We start from the raw sequence: 21,528 nt of genomic DNA on the forward strand, positions 1-21,528 counted from the left end.
CCCTGTAATTGATTTCTAATCTCATAGCATTGTGGTCAGAAAAGATGCTTGATATGATTTCAGTTTTCTTAAATTTACTTAGGCTTGATTTGTGACCCAAGATATGATCTATCCTGGAGAATGTTCCGTGCACACTTGAGAAGAAAGTATAATCTGCTGGTTTTGGATTGAATGTTCCATAAATATCAATTAAATCTATCTGGTCTATTTTGTCATTTAAAGCTTGTGTTTCCTTATTAATTTATTGCTTGGTGATCTGTCCATTGTTGTACGTGAGGTGTTAAATTCCCACACTATTATTGTGTTACTGTCGATTTCTTCTTTTGTAGCTGTTAGCAGTTGCCTTGTGTATTGAGATGCTCCTATGTTGAGTGCATATATATTTATAATTGTTATATCTTCTTGGATTGATCCCTTGATCATTATGTAGTGTCCTTCCTTGTCTCTTGTAACATTCTTTATGTTAAAGTCTATTTTATCTGTTATGAGTATTGCTACTCCAGCTTTCTTTTGATTTCTGTTTGCATGGAATATCTTTTTCCATCCCCTCACTTTCAGTCTGTATGTGTCCATAGGTCTGAAGTGGGTCTCTTGTAGGCAGCATATATGTGGGTCTTGTTTTTGTGTCCATTCAGCAAGCCTGTGTCTTTTGATTGGAGCATTTAATCCATTCACATTTAAGGTAATTATCAATATTCATGTTACTCTTACCATTTTCTTAATTGTTTTGGGTTTGTTATTGTAGGTCTTTTCCTTCTCTTGTGTTTCCTGCCTAGAGAAGTTCCTTTAGCATATGTTGTAAAGCTGGTTTTGTGGTGCTGAATTCTCTTAGCTTTTGCTTGTCTATAAAGGTTTTAATTTCTCCATTGAATGTGAATGAGATCCTTTCTGGGTAATCTTGGCTGTAGTTTTTTCCCTTTCATCACTTTATATATGTCCTGCCACTCCCTTCTGGCTTGCAGGGTTTCTGCTGAAAGATCAGCTATTAACCTTATGGGGATTCCCTTGTATTTTATTTGTTGCTTTTCCCATGCTGCTTTTAATATTTTTTCTTTGAATTTAATTTTTGGTAGTTTGATTAATACATGTCTTGGCCTGTTTCTCCTTTGATTTATCCTCTATGGGACTCTGCACTTCCTGAACTTGACTGAGTATTTCCTTTCCCACGTTAGGGAAGTTTTCAAGTATAATCTCTTCAAATATTTTCTCACACCCTTTCTTTTTCTCTTCCTCTTCTGGGACCCCTATAATTAGAATGTTGGTGCGTTTCTTGTTGTCCCAGAGGTCTCTGAGACTGTCCTCAGTTCTTTTCATTCTTTATTCTTCTCTGAGGCAGTTATTTCCACTATTTGATCTTCTATTTCACTTATCCGTTCTTCTGCGTCAGTTATTCTCCTATTGACTCCTTCTAGAGTATTTTTAATTTCATTTATTGTGTTGTTCATCACTGTTTGTTTGCTCTTTAGTTCTTCTCGGTCCTTGTTAAACATTTCTTTTATCTTCTCCATTCTATTTCCAAGATTTTGGATCATCTTTACTAACATTACTCTGAATTCTTTTTCAGGTAAACTGTGTAGTTCCTCTTCATTTGTTTTGTCTGGTGGGTTTTTACCTTGCTCCTTTATATGCTGCCTGTTTCTCTGTTTTCTCATTTTGTTTAACTTACTGTGCTTGGGGTCTTCTTTTCACAGGCTGTGGGTTTGTAGTTCCCATTATTTTTGCTGTCTGCCCCCACAGGGTGAGGTTGGTTCAGTGGCTTGTGTAGGCTTCCTGGTGAAGGGGACTGGCGCCTGTGTTCTGGTGGGCGGGGCTGGATCTTGTCCTTCTGGTGGGCAGGGCTGCATTCAGTGGTGTGTTTTGGAGTGTCTGTGAACTTAGTATGACTTTAGGCAGCCTCTCTGCTAATGGGTGAGGTTGTGTTTCTGTCTTGCTAGTTGTTTGGCATGGGGCATCCAGCATTGGAGCTTGCTGGCTGTTGGGTGGAGCTGGGTCTTAGTGTTGAGATGGAGATCTCTGGGAGACCTCTCGCCGATTGATATTATGCGTGGCCAGGAGGTTTCTGGTGGTCCAGTGTCCTGGACTCGGCCCTCCCACCTTGGAGGCTCAGGCTCAACATCCGGCTGGAGCACCAAGACCCTGTTAGCCACACGGCTCAGAAGGAAAGGAAGAAAGAAAAAACCCCCAAAAAACCAAAACTAAAAAACAGACAGAATCCTAGGACAAATGGTAAAAGCAAACCTATACAGACAAAATCACACAAAGAAGCATATACATACACACTCACAAAAAGAGGAAAAGGAGAAAAAAATATATATATTAAAAAAAAAAGGAAGAGAGCAACCAAACCAATGAATATATCCACCAGTGATCATAAGCACTAAATACTAAACTAAGATAAACATAAAACCAGAAACAAATCAGATGCAGAGAGCAAACCCCAAGTCTAGGGTTGCTCCCAAAGTCCACTGCCTCAGTTTTGGGAACATTCGTTTATATTCAGGTATTCTTCAGATGCAGGGTTTATCAAGTCGATTGTGGGGATTTAATCTGCTGCTCCTGAGTCTGCACGGAGAAATTTCCCCTCCTCTGTTCTCACAGGTCCTGGGGTTCAGCGTTGGTTTTGGCCCCGCCTCTGCATGTAGGCTGCCCTCAGGCGTCTGTTCCCGCCCAGACAGGAGGGGTTAAAGCAGTGGCTGATTAGGGCTCTCTTGCTCACTCAGGCTGGGGGAGGGAGGGGTACGGTAGTCGTAACTGGAATGCGAGGTGAGCCTCTGCCAGCAGAGGTCGGCATGACGTTGCAACAGCCTGAGGCGCGCCATGTGTTCTCCTGGGGAAGTTGTCCCTGGATCGTGGAACCCTGGCATTGGCGGGCTGCACAGGCTCCTGGGGGATGTGGATAGTGACCCGCACTTGCACACAGAATTCTTGGTGGCAGCGGCAGCAGTGTTAGCAGTTTATGCCCATCTCTGGGGTACAAGCTGATAGTTGTGTCTCGTGCCTGTCTCTGGAGCTCTTTCAGGCGGTGCTCTGCCTTCTGTGGGCACACTGGGAAGGGATCCCCTCTCCTCACGCATCTCGAAACAAAGGTCTCGCCTCTGGCAGGTCCAGACTTTTTCTTGGATTCCCTCCCGGCTAGCTGTGGCGCACTAGCCCCCTTCAGGCTGTCTTCACGCAGCCAACCCCGGTCCTCTCCCTGGGGTCTGGCCTCTGAAGCCCAAGCCTCAGCTCCCAGCCCCCACCTGCCCTGGCGGTTGAGCAGACAAGCCTCTCAGGCTGGTGGGTGCTGGTCAGCGCCAGTCCTCTGTGTGGGGATCTCTCCGCTGTGCTCTCTGCACCCCTATTGCTGTGCTGTGCTCTGTGGCTCTGAAAATTACCCCTGCCCACCCCCATCCCTGCCAGTGAAGGGGCTCGCTAGTGTGTGGAAACCTTTCCTCCTTCACAGCTCCCTCCCACTGGTGCAGGTCCCGTCCCTATTCTTTTGTCTGTGTTTTTCCTTTTTTTTTTTTTGCCTTACACAGGTACGTGGGGAGTTTCTTGCCTTCTGGGAAGTCTGAGGTCTTCTGCCAGCGTTCAGTAGGTGTTCTGTAGGAGTTGTTCTACATGTAGATGTATTTTTGATGTAATTGTGGGGAGGAAGGTGATCTCCACGTCTTACTCCTCTGCCATCTTGAAGGTCTCCCTTTTTTCTTATTGAGATATAGTTGATTTACAATATTAGTTTCAGGTGTACAATATAGTGATGCAAAATTGTTATAGATAATACTCCATTTATAGTTATTAGAAAATATTGGCTGTATTCCCTGTGCTGTGTAATATATTCTTGTAGCTTATTTATTTTATACATAGCAGTTTGTACTTCTTAATCCTCTACCCCCATCTTACCCCTCCCCCACTTCCCTCTCCCCTTTGGTAACCACTAGTTTGTTCTCTATATCTGTGAGTCTGTTTCTTTTTTATTATTTTCACTAGTTTATTTTTTAGATTGTACATGTTAGTGATAACATACAGTCTTTCTCTGATTTATTTCACTTGGCATAATACCCTCCAAGTCCATCCATGTTGTTGCAAATGGCAAAATTTCATTCTTTTCTATGGCTGTGTAGTATTCCATTGTGTGTGTGTGTGTGTGTGTGTGTGTGTGTGTGTGTGTGTGTGTGTGTGTGTATGTATGTATACCACATCTTCCTTATCCATTCTTCTGTTGATGGACACCTAGGTTGCTTCCATGTCTTGGCAATTGTAAATAATGCTGCTATGAACATTGGGGTGGCATAGATTCTTAAAGATAGAATTACTGGACCAGAGGTTGGGAACTTTTCGAAGACTTTTGGTACTTATTCCTACACTGCTTTTTGGAACATGGTGATATATGAAAGCACCATCAGCTCTTAATTATTGGACTAGATGATGTTTGAGTCTTCTTTCAGCCCTAAAGTTCTCTCATTTTGTGATTGCATCTCCCTTAAAGGGAAAAAGTGATAGAGGAGGTAATTTGAGTTGACAAATAATCTCCTAACTTTCTTCCAGCTCAGCATTCTAGCCAATACTTTCTTCAGCCAGGCTCATTATCAGAGCTGTCAAACAATGGGCAAGTGAATTGATATTAATTGTATGTCACGTTTTCCCCCTGGATGTCTGGTAGAACTCTTACTGAGTAGTGTAATAACTAAATATAAGGAAAGGCAAGAGAAAAAAAAATTCCCAGAACAGACCATGGACCCCTGAGTAATTGGAATTTCACCGCTCTGTGCTTGTTAGGTGCTTCGTTCGTGGTGCCCTGAGAGCTGTTGTTAGATGGTCAGGCTGGTTGCAGTCCCTGCAGATTAGCAAGTCCCACACATGCTCATCATCTGAGGCCAGAGCTCATGCCTGGTTCTGTGTCCTGTTGCTGTTAGGGCTGTGATGAGAGGTGCCCACTACTTTGTCTTCTGAGCAGATTCATGATGCCTCACCTTTGTTATTCTTGCCCCTGGCAACCACACTGGAGTGTTATGTTGCCCAGGGGTGCGGAGGTTGGAGGGTGGTGACTTGGTTGTCCTACCGATGGCCTGTTGGCTTCCTCACTTTTCCCTTCCACCTGCAGCAGTGGATAACTCGATGCAGACGTGTGCACAAACGACGTCTGGTTCGGAGGTGTGTCTAGTGTGGCATTTTGCAGTACACAGGCAGTCTTGATTGTCCTTACCTGCTGTGGGATCCAGTTTTGGGGTCAGAGTTTTCAGGAGTGGTAGTAAGCCTGATTGGGGCCAGAACAGGGATCTAAGGGTAGAATTTCTGTCTGTGTAGTACTTTATACAATCTAGGACTGTCCTGTTTATCAGGAAATGATGTTGCTTTGGCCTAAACCCAGTGGATAGATTGAGCACTTGCTATGTGCCAGGCTCTGTATTACATGCTTTACATACATCAACTTCCAGTAGAACCCATCAGGTAGGTATTATTAATTATCTCCAAATTACATATGACAAACCTGAGGTTCAGGGTGATGGATGTTACCCAGGGTCTCCTGGCTAGGTATATTAGACTAGTGATAAAATCTTGAGCTCTTAACAGCTGCTATATGCTGCTTCCGAAAGCATTTCCCAGAGTGTTTGTGTTCTCAAGATGTGGCTAGGAGAAGGCTGTGACTTGGGGGCATTTTCATAAGCTTCTTATTTTTCATGGAGATGATTCTCTACTTTGTAAATTTCACAGATAATGAATGGTGATTAATTCTCATTAACCTTGGTTGAGGTATAGGTTTTGTTGCCTGGGGTGAAAGAAATACAGGTGTTGGGGGCAGTGGCTGGATGGAAAGAAACGTTTCAGACTCCAGTTGGATTTGAATCCCTTATGAAGTGCCGCCAGGAGCCCAGGAGAGCCTTGGGTCAGGAAAATGGAAAGGGCCAAGTATGAAGTTCCTAAGAGACTCTCAGTGTAACCTTCCTGAATGATGGTGACTGAGACCATTTTTATGGTAGTATTTGGTTCAATTAAAAATGAGAACAGTAGAATCTGGAGACATGTGAAGGCTAGCAGTTCAAATCTGAGATCATCAGATATTTATCTTTAGTGTTCAGACAAAAAAGGGCAGATCCTGAAGGCAATCTGATAGCCATCGCCTGGTGTGACCAGGTGAGTTGATTGAAGCTGGGACACCAGCTGGGTGGTGGCATCTTTCTCAGTGTCTGGGAAGCCAGGAAGGAAGAATGGAGAGTCTGGAGCTTATGTGTTCCAAGATGGTGTTTGAAGCAGGGAGGAAGGGCATGCCCACTGACTTTATCAGGATCACAGAGATAAGGAATTGCTTGATAAGGAATTGAAAGACTGGGTGGAGGTCAGATATAAACAGGTAAATATGGGGAGAACTGTTTCAATGGAGATGGTAATGAAGGCCAGGGCAGTGTTCTCCAAGGCCACCAGTGAGAAGGGAGGATGCCCGAGGACAGGTTCAGGCGCCTGACCTGCAAGATACTGAATCAGGCAGGCCACTCCCTGGGCAGAGTGCTGGGCTGCTGTCTTCTCTGTGCCTTGGTGTCGTCCTCATCTAGTCCCTTCATCCTGGAAAAGTACATATTTAACATGTCCTATTTCTTTACCTGGATAGTAAACAGATGTTTGCTTTAAAATTATTCATGAAACTCTATAGATACTTTTTGTGCACTTGTCTATATGTGTGTATATTGGAATTGAAAGATGAAAAAAACAAAAAAGTGCCCAGTAGAGTCCCTGGCCACCAGTGCATGCCACGCTCTTAGCACCCGGGTTCTTTTGCCCATACACACAGTGCGGCCACCAGCTTTCCATTCTGCGTGCAGACCTCATGTTTCCCACGGGTTTCTGCGGGATTGGAAAGCTAGGTGACCTGAGGCACAGAGGTGGCCGTTTTGTCATTAGATTCCTCTGCATGTCTCATTCACTGTAGTGGTCGTGGAGTCGGACTTTGTGAAGTACGAGGGCAAGTTTGAAAACCATGTGAGTGGGACCCTGGAGACGGCAATGGGGAAGGTCAAGCTGAACATTGGTGGCAGAGGCCTCGTGGAGAGTCAGTCCTCGTTTGGAACCTTGAGGAAGCAGGAGGTGGACTTGCAGCAGCTCATTGGAGTTGCCCAGGAGAGGTAATGGGAATTCTGCTTGGCATTTTGGACTTTGACATGTCTCTCATTGAAAGGTCGTTCTGTGGGTCGTTGGCTAGAAGGGTGACATTGGGATCGTGGCCAATCAGCAAACATTACCAAATGCCCATGTGCTGAAACTTGATGAGCAGTGCATCCTTTAGTCTGGACGTTGGCTGTTCTTAGCCTGAGAGGGGAGACTTGGGAAGCATTTTAGAAGGATGTTGCTTCAGACAAATGTGTACTTTAAAGAAATCATACGATTTATAAAATAGCAACAGTGAGAACGCTCTGTCCTACATTTCTGAATATTAATATCAGAAGTAGAAAAATCCTCCTTCTGCCCTGGCTCTTTATGATTTTCTGATTAGGAAAAGGAGAAAGCAGGTGTGGGGGGCTTCAGGGGAAGAGCTGGTTTTTAACTCTGAAGTCTTAAAGAAAACCCCACATTTATTCATTGTTTAGATTTCAGTAAATACATTTTACCCCAGTAAAATGATAATACCTCGTTATTTTTACCTTATGTTTATTCAACATTCTGTAAGTAATTTTGCTGAGTGCCTACGATGTACCACATAGTGTTCTACATGCTGGGGATGCTGCAGTGAACAGAATGCCAACGTTTCTGCCCTATATTCTAGGGGGCAGAGACACAAAACATGCAACTAAGTGAAGTATATAGTAGGTTGATGGTGCTCTCTGGAATGGAGAAAAATGTAGCAGAGAAGGGGGATAGAACATGCCAGGGACGGGGGCTGTGATTTGAAAAGGTGGCCAGAGAAAGCATCCTGGAGAAGATGGCATCAGAGCAAAGACCTGAAGCTGGGGATGGGAGCGAGCATAGGAGTGTCCTGGGCAAGAAGGCTGTAGGCAGAGGTGGTGTGATTGGGGCTGAGTAAATAGGGCAAGGGCAGGTGAGGTCAGAGTGGGTAAAGGAACAGTAGCAGGTCCCGTAGGACCTTGCAGGCCACTGGAAAGACTAACTCGTCCTCGGAGTGAGGTGGGAAGCCACTGGAAGACTTTGAGAAGGGAAGTGACAGGCCCTGACTTATGTTTTAGAAGGATCCTTCTGGCCCCTGGGCTGAGGAGAGACTGGATGGGTGGGAGCTGGGCGTCCAATTGAGAGGTTACTGTAATCCTGACAAGAGATGACATTTCCATTTGTACAGTAACATAGGTGCATTTTCCTGTGTAATTTTATCACCCGTTTTCTTTTAAAATGGGAAATGTCAACCCAAATAAAGAGAAAACTCACTTGTGTTAAGTATAGGTAGCTTATCTCCTCTTTTCCAATGTTCTTAGGATTATATGAACTATAAAATAGGTTTGCTCATTGAATAAAATAAGGTTTAAAAATTAATGAGTAAAAAATACCATAAAACTCAGGTGTCAAGCATTTGGTGGGTGGGTTTTGTACAGATATCGAGCATGCTTGGGCAACTGAAGTCTTCAAAACCCATTCACCTCTCCGCTAAGCTGATGCTTAAGGGAGTTGAAAGACCATGGTGGCTGTTTGACTCTTGCCTCCTGGCACTTTCTAGAACTCCAGGACTCTACTGAGTTAGGACTCAGGCAGGAATTCCCTTTCTCGGTCAGAGAACTTTAAGCTCTCTCTGGTGACACCAGGTGGAAGGGACAGCCACCTCTTTCTCTGATAGTCATGACCTTAATTATCTTTCCTCTTCCGCTCTTCTTTGCTAGAGAGGCATTTTCCTTCTCTACGACAACACTGGAAAGATATTTGTTGTTTGTCTGAAAATGAAATTTAACTGGAAGTCTTATATTTTTATTTGCTAAGTCTCGCAAATAAGGGGGAAGAGGGACAGGAGAGCTAGCTGTTCGCTCAGTCTTTAGGCAGCCCTCTAGAGCGTAATCCTGTCCTGCAGTCTTGTTATTTCTATTTGAAAAACCACAGTTTGGCAATGCTCTATCATCACGTTTCCCGTTATAGGTTTCTCAAACACTCTTCGTGATTCAGGTGTAGAAGTTAGTGCCAATAGGAAGCATATGGGGAGAAGTCAGTGAGTAGAGATGGGAAAAAGTAGTCTCAGAGAAAGATGCTAGGGCCAGCAGTTATAAGGGGGAGAGAGGGAGGGGAAGGAGATAGGCATGTGCTGAGTACCTCCTGTGTGCCAGGCACTTCATAGACGTCATCTCATTTACTCTGCACAGCTGTCTCTTTTTAGGTTTGAGGATTTAAGGCTCAGGGAAGGAAGTGACTTGTTCTCAGTCCCGGAGCTCAATTTGGGTGCTGCAGCTGGGATTCATCCCAGGATTTTCTGGCTCCAAAACTCCTGTTATTTCCTCTACATGATTCTTGAAGTGACTGTGAAGCAAAGGAATTGGCTGAGATAAAAATAGTTAAAATTATAGCAGGAGATACAAAGGCAGAGGCATGAATCTGGGTCCCCAGTGAGGGTACCTAGGGGGTGTACAGTGTTCCAGGCGCTGTCCTGAACAAGCACATGTGAATAGCTGGTCTGCCCACCTGGAGGTGCCCACACGAGGGCATGAGATCACTTGGGGAGAGTTTAGACATTCTGTTCTTTCTACAGGTGATTGGGAAAGATGGCCTGGGTAGGGGAAGAGGGGTAGGGGCAACACCAGGAACATGGTAAAGAACAAATTTAAAGTCTAGAAATGGAAGAGGTATCTTATCACAGAGTCACCGCTTCCTTGTTTTGTTGCTAAAAGGTAAAGTTGAGCAACAGAGGAGAGAAGAGGAGGAAGACTTGACCATAGGATGGAGATCATGTAAAGCTAACATTCTTGTTACTTCACGCTGGACTAATAAATTCTAATCTACATGGTCTACCTGTTTTTGGACTCCCACAACATCATCAGATTGATAAGGCTGTGGCTGTTTGACACGTGTGTAGCCTTGGGGGTGGTGATTAGTAATGCTTAAGTACTGTCTTTCTCAAGGGCTTATCTGCCATCATTTTTATTTCAGGTCATTTAGATAAGTTGTCATCTGTATACAAGTTATTTTAGCCCTTGGAATTCAGAGTATTTGTTTTATTGTCAGTGAGATGTGTGCACATCTCAAAAACAAACTTCATCTGTCCTTGAAAAAACAGGTGCGTTCATATACAACAGTTATGTAGCATTGTTGAGCATGAAGGCAATCCATAGGACCACAGGACTTAACTTTGCAGATACCTGGACATGACCCCTTTGAATGAGAGCTCTATGTTTATCTTAAAACATTCTTGATGGAAAACAGGCTAAGACCTTTCCATAATGACTCAGGTTCATGTTTTATTCCTTAGATCCAGTATTATTCTGAGACACACTCTTTAGTTTTTCCACCTTGTCTTCCATTGTCAGCTGCCATATGTCAATGCTTTATAACCGCCATACCCTCCCCACCTCTGCCACTGATTATTGCTCCTAACCTCCTAGTGTTTGAGGAAGTTTATTCATGGAAAATAACTTCTGCAGACATGGTAGGTCGCTTCTGTCCCTGCCAGGTTTAGGTGGAATAGTTGGACTAGAGGATCTTTGAGGGTTTTCTCTGGGCTAAATGTAGAAGTGAGTGGACTCTGAGTGCACGCATCAGTTCCCTCCCCTTGAGTTCAGGGCCTTGGTTTCAGCTGATTTCCAGAGACGGTGCCATTTTGTGCTTTCCTGACTGTTCAGGGGTTAAGGGAGGGTGTTGTGGTACAGGCAGATCCCACTTTCATTCTTTGGTTCATTGTAAGGCAAATTGTGGTAAAGAAAAGATTCCATTTTTCTATGAATACATGATAATTAGAAGTTTGATTCTTCATTAAGAATTCTAACTTATAAATTATATGAAACTAATATGTCATGCAAGCAATGGTATGGCAATGATGAACCTTCATAATTATTTAAAGTATTTTAAAATTACCCCCAGAAAGTCTTACTATATCTAAATATTTACAAATTGTACAAGTTTTACACACAAGAAAAAATGTTAAATGCTCCTATTGGTTATGGCCCACATTTGACCTCTAAAGTTACCACAATAGCTCTCCTGAGTGAAGTTTCAGTGTGCCATCAACTCTTTATTTAGGAGTATTTTGAGGGGAGGGATTTGGGGGCCTGTCTCTTCCTTGAAAAAAAAACCATGCAGCAAAGTTGGAACTGGTCTTTTCTACTTGATATCTTTCCCTGTGGCCAGCAGATGTTTTGTCCTTTTTTTAAATGTATTTATTTTATTTATTTATTTTTGGCTGCGTTGGGTGTTTGTTGCTGCACGTGGGCTTTCTCTAGTTGCGGCGAGCGGGGGCTACTCTTTGTTGCGGTGCACGGGCTTCTCATTGTGGTGGCTTCTCTTGTTGCAGAGCACGGGCTCTAGGTGCACGGGCTCCAGTAGTCGTGGCCGGTGGGCTCAGTAGTTGCGGCTCGCAGGCTCTAGAGTGCAGGCTCGGTAGTTGTGGCGCACGGGCTTAGTTGCTCCGTGGCATGTGGGATCTTCCCAGACCAGGGCTCAAACCCGTGTCCCCTGCATTGGCAGGCGGACTCTTAACCACTGCGCCACCAGGGAAGTCCCCAGCAGATAGTTTGAAATGATTCTGTTTACCTTTGCACTCAATTTCAGTGCTGGCACCATCTTTTTAAAATTTTTTTAAATTTGCGATACGTGGGCCTCTCACCGCTGTGGCCTCTCCTGTTGCAGAGCACAGGCTCCGGACGCACAGGCTCAGTGGCCATGCCTCACGGACCCAGCCACCCCGCGGCACGTGGGATCCTCCTGGACCGGGGCATGAACCCGCATCTCCTGCACTGGCAGGCGGACTCCCAACCACTGCGCCACCAGGGAAGCCCAGGCACCATCTTTTAAAAAATTTTTATTTTGTATTGGAGTATAGTGGATTTACAATGTTGTGTTAGTTTCAGGTGTACAACAAAATGATTCACTTATATATATACATATATCTATTCTTTTTCAAGTTCTTTTCCATTTAGATTATTATAGAATATTGAGTAGAGTTCCCTTTGCTATACAGTGGTCCTTGTTGGTTATCTATTTTAAATATAGTGGTATGTATATGTCAATCCCGAACTCCCAGTTTATCCCCGTGCCCTTCCTCTTTGGTAACCATAAGTTTGTTTTCTAAGCCTGTGAGTCTGTTTCTGTTTTGTAAATAAGTTCATTTGTATCATTATTTCTGGCTTCCGTATATAAGCAATATCATATACTTGTCTTTCTCTGTCTGACTTACTTTACTTAGTATGATAATCTCTAGTTGCATCCATGTTGCTGTAAATGGTATTATTTTGTTTTTTATGGCTGAGTAATATTCCATTATGTGTATGTATATGTGTGTGTGTGTGTATATATATATATATATATATACACACACCACATCTTCTTTACCCATTCCTCTGTTGATGGACATTTAGGTTGCTTCCGTGTCTTGGCTATCGCCAATAGTGCTGCAATGAACATTGGGGTGCATATATCTTTTCGAATTATGGCTTTCTCTGGATATGTGCCCAGGAATGGATTGCTGGATCATATAGTAGTTCTATTTTTAGTTTTTAAGGAACCTCCATACTGTTCTCCATAGTGGTTTTACCAATTTACCTTCCCACCAATAGTGTAGGAGGGTTCTTTTTTCTCTACACCCCCTCCAGCATTTATTGTTTGTAGTCTTTTTGATGATGGCCATTCAGACTGTTGTGAGGTGGTACCTCTTTGTAGTTTTAATTTGAATTTCTTTAATAATTAGTGACGTTGAGCATCTTTTCATGTGTCTCTTTGCCATCTGTATGTCTTCTTTGGAGAAAGGTCTATTTAGGTCTTCTCCCCATTTTTTTATTGGGTTGTTTGTTTGTTTTTTTGGGTTGTTTGTTTTTTTAATATTGAACTGCATGAACTGTTTGTATATTTTGGAGATTAATCTCTTGTTGGTCGCTTCATTTGCAAATATTTTCTCCCATTCTGAGGGTTGTAGTTTCATTTTGTTTTAGATTCCTTTGCTGTGCAAAAGCTTTTGAGTTTAATTAGGTCCCATTTGTTTATTTTTGTGTTTATTTCCATTACTGTAGGAGACGGATCAAAAAAGATATTGATGTGATTTATGTCAGTGTTCTGCCTATGTTTCCCTCTAAGAGTTTTATAGCATTCAGCCTTAGATTTAGGTCTTTAATCCATTTTGAGTTTATTTTTTTATTTTATTTATTTTTTTCTGCGGTACGCGGGCCTCTCACTGTTGTGGCCTCTCCCGTTGCGGAGCACAGGCTCCGGACACGCAGGCTCAGTGGCCATGGCTCACGGGCCCAGCCACTCCGCGGCATGTGGGATCTTCCTGGACCGGGGCACAAACCCGTGTCCCTGGAATCGGCAGGCAGACTCTCAACCACTGTGCCACCAGGGAAGCCCTTGAGTTTATTTTTGTGTATGATGTTAAGGAGTGTTCTAATTGCATTCTTTTACATGTAGTTGTCCAGTTTTCTCAACATCACTTATTGCAGAGACTGTCTTTTTCTCCATTGTATGTTCATGCCTCCTTTGTCATAGATTAGTTGACCATAGGTGCATGGGTTTATCTCTGGACTTTCTATCCTGTTCCATTGATCTATATTTCTGTTTTTGTGCCAGTACCATACTGTTTTGATGACTGTATCTTTATAGTATAGTCTGAAGTCAGGGAGCCTGATTCCTCCAGCTCTGTTTTTCTTTCTCAAGATTGCTTTGGCTATTCGGGGTCTTTTGTGTCTCCATACAAATTTTAAAACTTTCTGTTCTAGTTCTGTGAAAAATGCCATTGGTAATTTAATGGGGCTTGCATTGAATCTGTAGATTGCTTTGGGTGGTATAGTCATTTTGACAGTATTGATTCTTCCAGTCCAAGAACATGGTATATCTTTTCATCTGTGTCATCTTCGATTTCTTTCATCAGTGTCTTATAGTTTTCTGAGTACAGGTCTTTTGCCTCCTTAGGTAAATTTATTCCTAGGTATTTTATTATTTTTGATGTGATGGTCAGTGAGATTGTTTCCTTAATTTATTTTTCTGATCTTTCAGTATTAGTGATAGAAGTACAACAGATTTCTGTGCATTAATTTTGTGTCTTGCAACTTTACTGAATTCATTGACGAGCTCTGCTAGTTTTCTGGTAGCATCTTTAGGATTTTCTGTGTATAGCATCATGTCATCTGCAAACAGCGACAGTTTTACTTCTTCCTTTGCAGTTTGGATTCCTTTTATTTCTTTTTATTCTCTGATTCCTGTGGCTAGGACTTCAAAAACTTTGTTGAATAGAAGTGATGAGAGTGGACATCCTTGTCTTGTTCCTGATCTTAGAGAAATGCTTTCAGCTTTTCACCATTGAGAATGATCTTTGCTGTGGGTTTGTCATATATGGCCTTTATTATGTCGAGGTAGGTTCCCTCTATACCCACTTTCTGGAGGTTTTTATTGTAAATGGGTGTTGAATTTTGTCAAAAGCGTTTTCTGTATCCATTGAGATGATCATGTGGTTTTTATTCTTTAATTTGTTAATATGGTGTATCACATTGATTCATTTGCATATACTGAAGAATCCTTGCATCTCTAGGATAAATCCCACTTGATCATGGTGTATGATCCTTTTAATGTATTGTTGGATTTGGCTTGCTAGTATTTTGAGGATTTTTTAGTCTGTGTTCATTCGTGATATTGTTCTGTAATTTTCTTTTTGTGTGGTAGCTTTTGTTTTGGTACCAGGGTGATGCTGGCCTCATAGAATGAGCCTGGGCATGTTCCTTCCTCTACAGTTTTTTGGAAGAGTTTCAGAAAGATAGGTGTTAACTCTTCTCTAAATATTTGATAGAATTCACCTGTGAAGCCATCTGGTCCTGGACTTTTGTTTGTTGGAAGTTTTTAAATCACAGTTTCGGTTTCAGTACTTGTAATTTGTCTGTTCATATTTTGTATTTCTTCCTATTTCAGTCTTGGAAGGTTTTGCTTTTCTAAGAATTTTCCATTTCTTATCGGTTGTCCATTTTATTTGCGTATAGTTGCTTGTAGTAGTCTCTTATGATCCTTTGTATTTCTGTGTTGCCTGTTGTGATGATAAAGGTTTTTTTTTTTCTTTCTTTTTTTTTTGTTTTGGCTGCTTTGGGTCGTTGTTGCTGCCCACTGGCTTTCTCTAGTTGTGGCAAGCGGGGGCTACTCTTCATTGTGGTGTGTGGGTTTCTCATTGTGGTGGCTTCTCTTGTTGCATAGCATGGGCTCTAGGAACGTGGGCTTCAGTAGTTGCAGCATGCAGGCTCAGTAGTTGTGGCATGCGGGCCCTGGAGCATGCAGGCATCAGTTGTTGCAGTGTGTGGGCTCAGTAGTTGTGGCTCACGGGCTCTAGGGTGCATGGGCTTCAGTAGTTGTGGCACACGGGCTCAGTAGTTGTGGCTTATGGGCTCTAGAGCACAGGCTTAGTAGTTGTGATGCATGGGCTTAGTTGCTCCACGGCATGTGGGATCTTCCTGGATCAGGGATCGAACCCTTGTTCTCTGCATTGGCAGGTGGATTCTTAACCATGGTGCCACCAGGGAAATCCCTCCTTTTTCATTTCTAATTTTATTGAATTGAGCCCTCTTTTTTTTTTCTTGATGAGTCTGGCTAAAGGTTTATCAATTTTATTTATCTTTTCAAAGAACTGGCTTTTAGTTTCATTGATCTTTTGTATTGTTTTCTTTGTCTGTATTTCATTTATTTATGCTTTGATCTTTCTGATTTCTTTCCTTCTACTAACTTTGGGTTTTGTTTGTTCTTCTTTGTGTAGTTGCTTTAGGTGTAAGTTTAGGTTGTTTATTTTTTATTTTTCTTGTTTCCTGAGGTAAGATTGTATTGCTGTAAACTTCCCTCTTAGGACTACTTTTGCTGCATCCCATCCGTTTTGGATTGATGTGCTTTCATTGTCATTTGTCTCTAGGTATTTTTTGATTTCCTCTTTGATTTCTTCAGTGATACATTGGTTGTTCAGTAACATTGTTTAGCCTCCATGTGTTTGTATTTTTCACAGTTGTTTCCTGTAATTGATATCTAGTCTCATAGTGTTATGATCAGAAAAGAGCTTGATGTGATTTCAGTTATCTTAAATTTACCGAAGCTTGATTTGTGGCCCAAGATGTGATCTATCCTGGAGAATGTTCCATGTGTACTTGAGAAGAAAGTGTATACTGCTGATTTTGGATGGAATGCTCTATAAATATCAATTAAGTCCATCTGTTATAATGTGTCATTTAAGGCCTGTTTGCTTATTGATCTTCTGTCTGGATGATCTGTCCATTGGTGTAAGTGTTAAAGTCCCTCACTTTAACACCTGTTCATTTCCCCTTTTATGGCTGTTAGCATTTGGCTTATGTATTGAGGTGCTCCTATGTTGGGTTCATATATATTTACAATTGTTATATCTTCTTCTTGGGTTGATCCCTTGATCATTATGTAGTGTCCTTCTTTGTGTCTTGTAATAGTCTTTATTTTAAAGTCTGTTTTGTCTGATATGAGAATTGCTGCTCCAGCTTTCTTTTGGTTTCCATTTGCATGGAATATCTTTTTCCATCCCCTCACTTTCAGTCTGTATGTGTCCCTAGGTCTGAAGTGGATTTCTTGTAGACAGCATATATATGGGTCTTGTTTTTGTATCCATTCAGCCAGTCTGTGTCTTTTGGTTGGAGTATTTCGATATGTATGTTCCTATGACCATTTTCTTAATTGTTTTGGGTTTGTTATTGTAGGTCTTTTCCTTCTCTTGTGTTTCCTGCCTAGAGAAGTTCCTCTAGCATTTGTTGTAAAGCTGGTTTGGTGGTGCTGAATTCTTTTAGCTTTTGCTTGTCTGTAAAGCTTTTGATTTCTCCATCAAATCTGAATGAGAGTTTTGCTGGGTAGAGTCTTCTTGGTTGTAGTTTCTTCCCTTTCATCACTTTAAATATATTGTACCACTCCCTTCTTGCCTGCAGAGTTTGTGCTGAAAAATCAGCTGATAACCTTATGGGGATTCCCTTGTATGTTATTTGTTGCTTTTCCCTTGTTTCTTTTAATATTTTCTCTTTGTCTTTCATTTTTGTCAGTTTGATTACTATGTATCTCTCTCTCTTTTTTTTTTTTTTTACTAGCACTAAGTCAGGTTCTTTACTTCCCAGAAGTTATGGCTAAAGGGAGGGGAGGGTGAGAAGAGGAAGACAGAAAGAATCAGAAAGAAGGAGGAGATGGGAAGAGAGGGGACAGTAGACCAGTGTTCTAAGAAGTCTCAGGAGGCAAGTGCTCAAGGTAAACAAGAGTCCTGGAAAATCATCCACAGCTGTGGGAAGCATCTCGGTTTCTCTCTGTATACAAGTCCTTGGGGGGAAAGGCTGCTGTGCTGCTGCTGCATTAAATAGTTATGTACATCGCGGAGAGTCCCAGGCAGGGAGGGGGGATCATTTCATCAGGGGCCGAGTTTTATAATCATCTCTGCACTGGTGGGGCTTTGTAATTTTTCACCTCTGCCATGTACTTGGCCCACGCATCACCTTTACTTGTTAGTACCTCATTCTCCGTCTTCTTCTTGGCTGCTGTTCCTGTCTTCAGGGCTAGTTTGTTCCCATCTCTGCGCTTGCCCATGAAGCTGAGCGTGGGGCCTGGGCTGCCCTTCCTCTTCAGATCCCCAGGACCCGTGGTGGCAGCGGTGGCCGGCTGGTCGGGTCGCTGTGGGCCTGGGGGCGGCTCCTCGTGCCACTGCCTCTGCTCCTCTTCAGTCTTTCACTTGAACAGCTCCAGGAAGCTGCTGCTGTTGGTGAACGAGTTTGCACCGTCCGACACTGGGCTCAAACCTCTGCCCGACACTTCATCATCCCCACTCTTGGGTGACATCCTGGGCCCTGACTCAGCCCATCGGCTCTCGCTGCCACCGCCAGCTGTGGGGCCTGGTGCCTCCTGGCCCGGAGGCTCCACCCATCTCCCTCGGGCAGCCATTTTGTCGCCAGGTGCTGTGCAAAGGACTCTGGGGAGGCTACTCCGGCCCTGCGCTTGGAGCCCGACTTGCCTCGTCCTGGGCAATGCATCTGATTACTATGTGTCTTGGCATTTTCCTTCCTGGGTTTATATTGCCTGGAATCTTGCGCTTCCTGGACTTGGACTGTTTTCTTTCCCATGTTATGGAAGTTTTCAGCCATTATCTCTTCAAATATTTTCTTAGGCCCTTTCTCTCTCTCTTCTTCTGAGACCCCAATAATGTGAATGTTGGTGCATTTGATGTTGTCCCAGAGGCCTCTTAGATTGTCTTCATTTCTTTTCTTTTAAAAAAAATTATTTATTTATTTGGCTATGCTGGGTCTTATCTGCTGCATGCGGGATCTTCATTGCTGTGTGCAAGATCTTTTTAGTTGCTGCAAGCGGGATCTACTTCCCTGACCAGGGATCGAACCCAGGCCCTCTGCATTGGGAGTGTAGGGTCAACCACTGGACCACAAGTGAAGTCCCTGTCTTCATTTCTTTTCATTCTTTTTTCTTTATTCTGTTCTGCAGCAGTGATTTCCACCATTCTGTCTTCCAGCTTACTTATCCATTCTTCTGCCTCATTTATTTTGCTATTGATTCCTTCTAGTGTATTTTTCATTTCAGTTATTGTATTTTTCATCTCTGTTTGTTTGTTCACTAGATCTTCTAGCTCTTTTTTAAACATTTCTTGTATCTTCTTGGTTGGTACCTCCATTCTTTTTCCAAGATCTTGGATCATCTTTACTATCATTACTCTGAATTCTTTTTCGGGTAGATTGCAGCTGTTCCTCTGGGGTTTTATCTTTTTCCTTCCCCTGGGGCATATTCCTCTGCCATCTCATTTTGTCTAACTTTCTGTGATTGAGGTTTCTGTTCCGCAGTCTGAAGGGTTGTAGTGCTTCTTGCTTCTGCTGTCTGCCCCCTGGTGGATAAGGCTGGTCTAAGAGGCTTGTGCAGGCTTTCTGATGGGAGGGACTGATTCCTGCCCGCTCGTGGGTGGAACTGGGTCTTGTCTCTCAGGTGGGCAGGGCTGTTTCAAGGGGTGTGTTTAGTGGGCTCAGGAAGACTTTAGGCAGCCTGTCTGCTGATGGGTGGGGCTGTGTGCCTCCCCTGTTGGTTGGTTGGCCTGAGGCATCCCAGTAGGCTGTTGGGTGGGGCTAGGTCTTGGTGAGAAAATGGCCACATCCAGGAGGGCTCACGCCAATGAGTGCTTCCCAGAACTACCACCACCAGTGCCTTTGTGCCTGCAGTGAGCCAGAACTGCCCCCCACCTCTGCAGGAGACCATCCAGTACCAGCAGGTAGATCTAGCCTAGGCTCCTATGAGGTCCCTGCTTTTTCCCCTGGGTCCTGGTGCACACAAGATCTTGTGTGCACCCTCCAAGAGTGGAGTTGTTGTTTTCCCCAGTCATGTGGAATTCCTGCGATTAAACCCCTCTGGCCTTCAAAGCTAGATGCTCTGGGGGCTCCTCCTCCCAATGCCAGACCCCCAGGCTGGGGAGCCTGATGTGAGGCTCAGAACTTTCACTCCTTTGGGAGAACCTCTGCAATATAATTATTTTCCAGTTTGCGGATCGCCCAACCAGGGGGTGTGAGATTTGATTTTATCGCAATTATGCCTCCCTTACTGTCTTGTTGTGGCTTCTTCTTTGTCTTTTTGATGTAGGATATCTTTTTTGGTAGGTTCCAGTGCTTTTTTGTTGATGGTTGTTCAGCAGTTAGTTGTGATTTTAGTGTTTTCATGAGAGGAGGTGTGCTCACATCCTTCTATGACACCATTATTTTTATTTTTTTAACATCTATATTGGAGTATAATTGCTTTACAGTGTTGTGTTAGTTTCTGCTTTATAACAAAGTGAATCAGTTTTATGCATATGCGTATCCCCATATCCCCTCCCACTTGCATCTCCCTCCACCCTCCTTATCCCACCCCCCTACGTGGTTGCAAAGCACTGAGCTGATCTCCCTGTGTCGTGCAGCTGCTTCCCACTAGCTATCTATTTTACATTTGGTAGTGTATGTGTGTCAATGCTACTCTTTCACTTTGCCCCAGCTTACCCTTCCCCCTCCCTGTGCCCTCAAGTCCATCTCTGTCTGTGTCTTTATTCCTGTCTTGACCCTAGGTTCATCAGAACCATTTTTTTAAAAATTCCATATATATATGTGTTAGCATATGGTATTTGTTTTTCTCTTTCTGACTGACTTCACTCTGTATGACAGACTCTAGGTCCATCCACCTCACTACAGATAACTCAGTTTCATTTCTTTTTATGGCTGAGTAATATGCCATTGTACGTATGTGCCCCATCTTCTTTATCCTTTCATCTGTTGATGGACACTTAGGTTGCTTCCATGTCCGGGCTATTGTAAATAGTGCTGCAATGAACATTGGTACATGACTCTTTTGTTATTTATTTATCTATCTTTATTGGAGTATAATTGCTTTACAGTGGTTTGTTAGTTTCTGCTTTATAACAAAGTGAATCAGTTATACATATATCCCCATATCTCTTCCCTCTTGCATCTCCCTCCCTCCCACCCTCCCTATCCCACGCCTCTAGGTGGTCACAGAGCACCGAGCTGATCTCCCTGTGCTATGCGGCTGCTTCCTACTAGCTGTTAGTTTTATGTTTGGTAGCGTATATATGTCCATGCCACTCTCTCACTTTGTCCCAGCTCACCCTTCCCCCTCCCCGTGTCCCCAGGTCCATTCTCTAGTAGGTCTGCGTCTTTATTCCTGTCTTGCCCCTAGGTTCTTCATGACTTTTTTTTTTTTTTTTTTAGATTCCATATGTATGTGTTAACCTACGGTATTTGTTTTTCTCTTTCTGACTTACTTCACTCTGTATGACAGACTCTAGGTCCATCCACCTCATTACAAATAACTCCATTTCATTTCTTTTTATGGCTGAGCAATATTCCATTGTATATATGTGCCACATCTTCTTTATCCATTCATCTGTTGATGGACACTTAGGTTGCTTCCATGTCCTGGCTATTGTAAATAGAGCTGCAATGAATATTGGGGTGCATGTGTCTTTTTGAATTGTGGTTTTCTCAGGGTATGTGCCCAGGAGTGGGATTGCTGGGTCGTATGGTAGTTCTATTTGTAGTTTTTTAAGGAACCTCCATACTGTTCTCCATAGCGGTTGTACCAATTTACATTCCCACCAACAGTGCAAGAGGGTTCCCTTTTCTCCACACCCTCTCCAGCATTTATTGTTTGTAGATTTTTTGATGATGGCCATTCTGACCAGTGACACCATTATTTTTAATAGATTTTGTGCCTAACAATTTAAAGACCTCTGGCCACATGTACTTGGAGAACAAGAGTTTCCTGAATCTTGGTCTTTTGCTTATTCTCTTATTTCTTTGTTTCTCCCCAGGGGCAGCCTTTAAGTAGTCAGAATAAACCAGGTGAAGGCATCTCGGGGTCTGGGGGTATCAGTGTCAATCAGCACCTTTTCCTGCTCTTCTCTTGGTGTTAGTGTTGGTGGTATTTTTA

General features: G+C 43.1%; 1 protein-coding gene and 1 pseudogene across 1 annotated transcript in view; one reads left to right on the plus strand and one right to left on the minus strand.

Annotated features, from left to right (window-relative positions):
- The window catches only part of GSDME (gasdermin E), a 142,542-nt gene that overhangs the window by 55,090 nt on the left and 65,924 nt on the right, over window positions 1-21,528 (plus strand). The window contains exon 3 of the mRNA XM_089917603.1: window positions 6,905-7,097. Within this exon, the coding sequence (XP_089773729.1) occupies window positions 6,905-7,097 (193 nt within the window). The remainder of the gene's footprint in view (window positions 1-6,904; window positions 7,098-21,528) is intronic.
- LOC149748404 (telomerase RNA component-interacting RNase pseudogene) lies at window positions 17,225-19,589 on the minus strand (annotated as a pseudogene).

The sequence above is a fragment of the Delphinapterus leucas genome, chromosome 9 (assembly GCF_059928025.1).
Source record: "Delphinapterus leucas isolate spDelLeu-1000000601 "Yukka" chromosome 9, BTC_Dleu_Yukka2, whole genome shotgun sequence".
Lineage (NCBI taxonomy): Eukaryota > Metazoa > Chordata > Mammalia > Artiodactyla > Monodontidae > Delphinapterus > Delphinapterus leucas.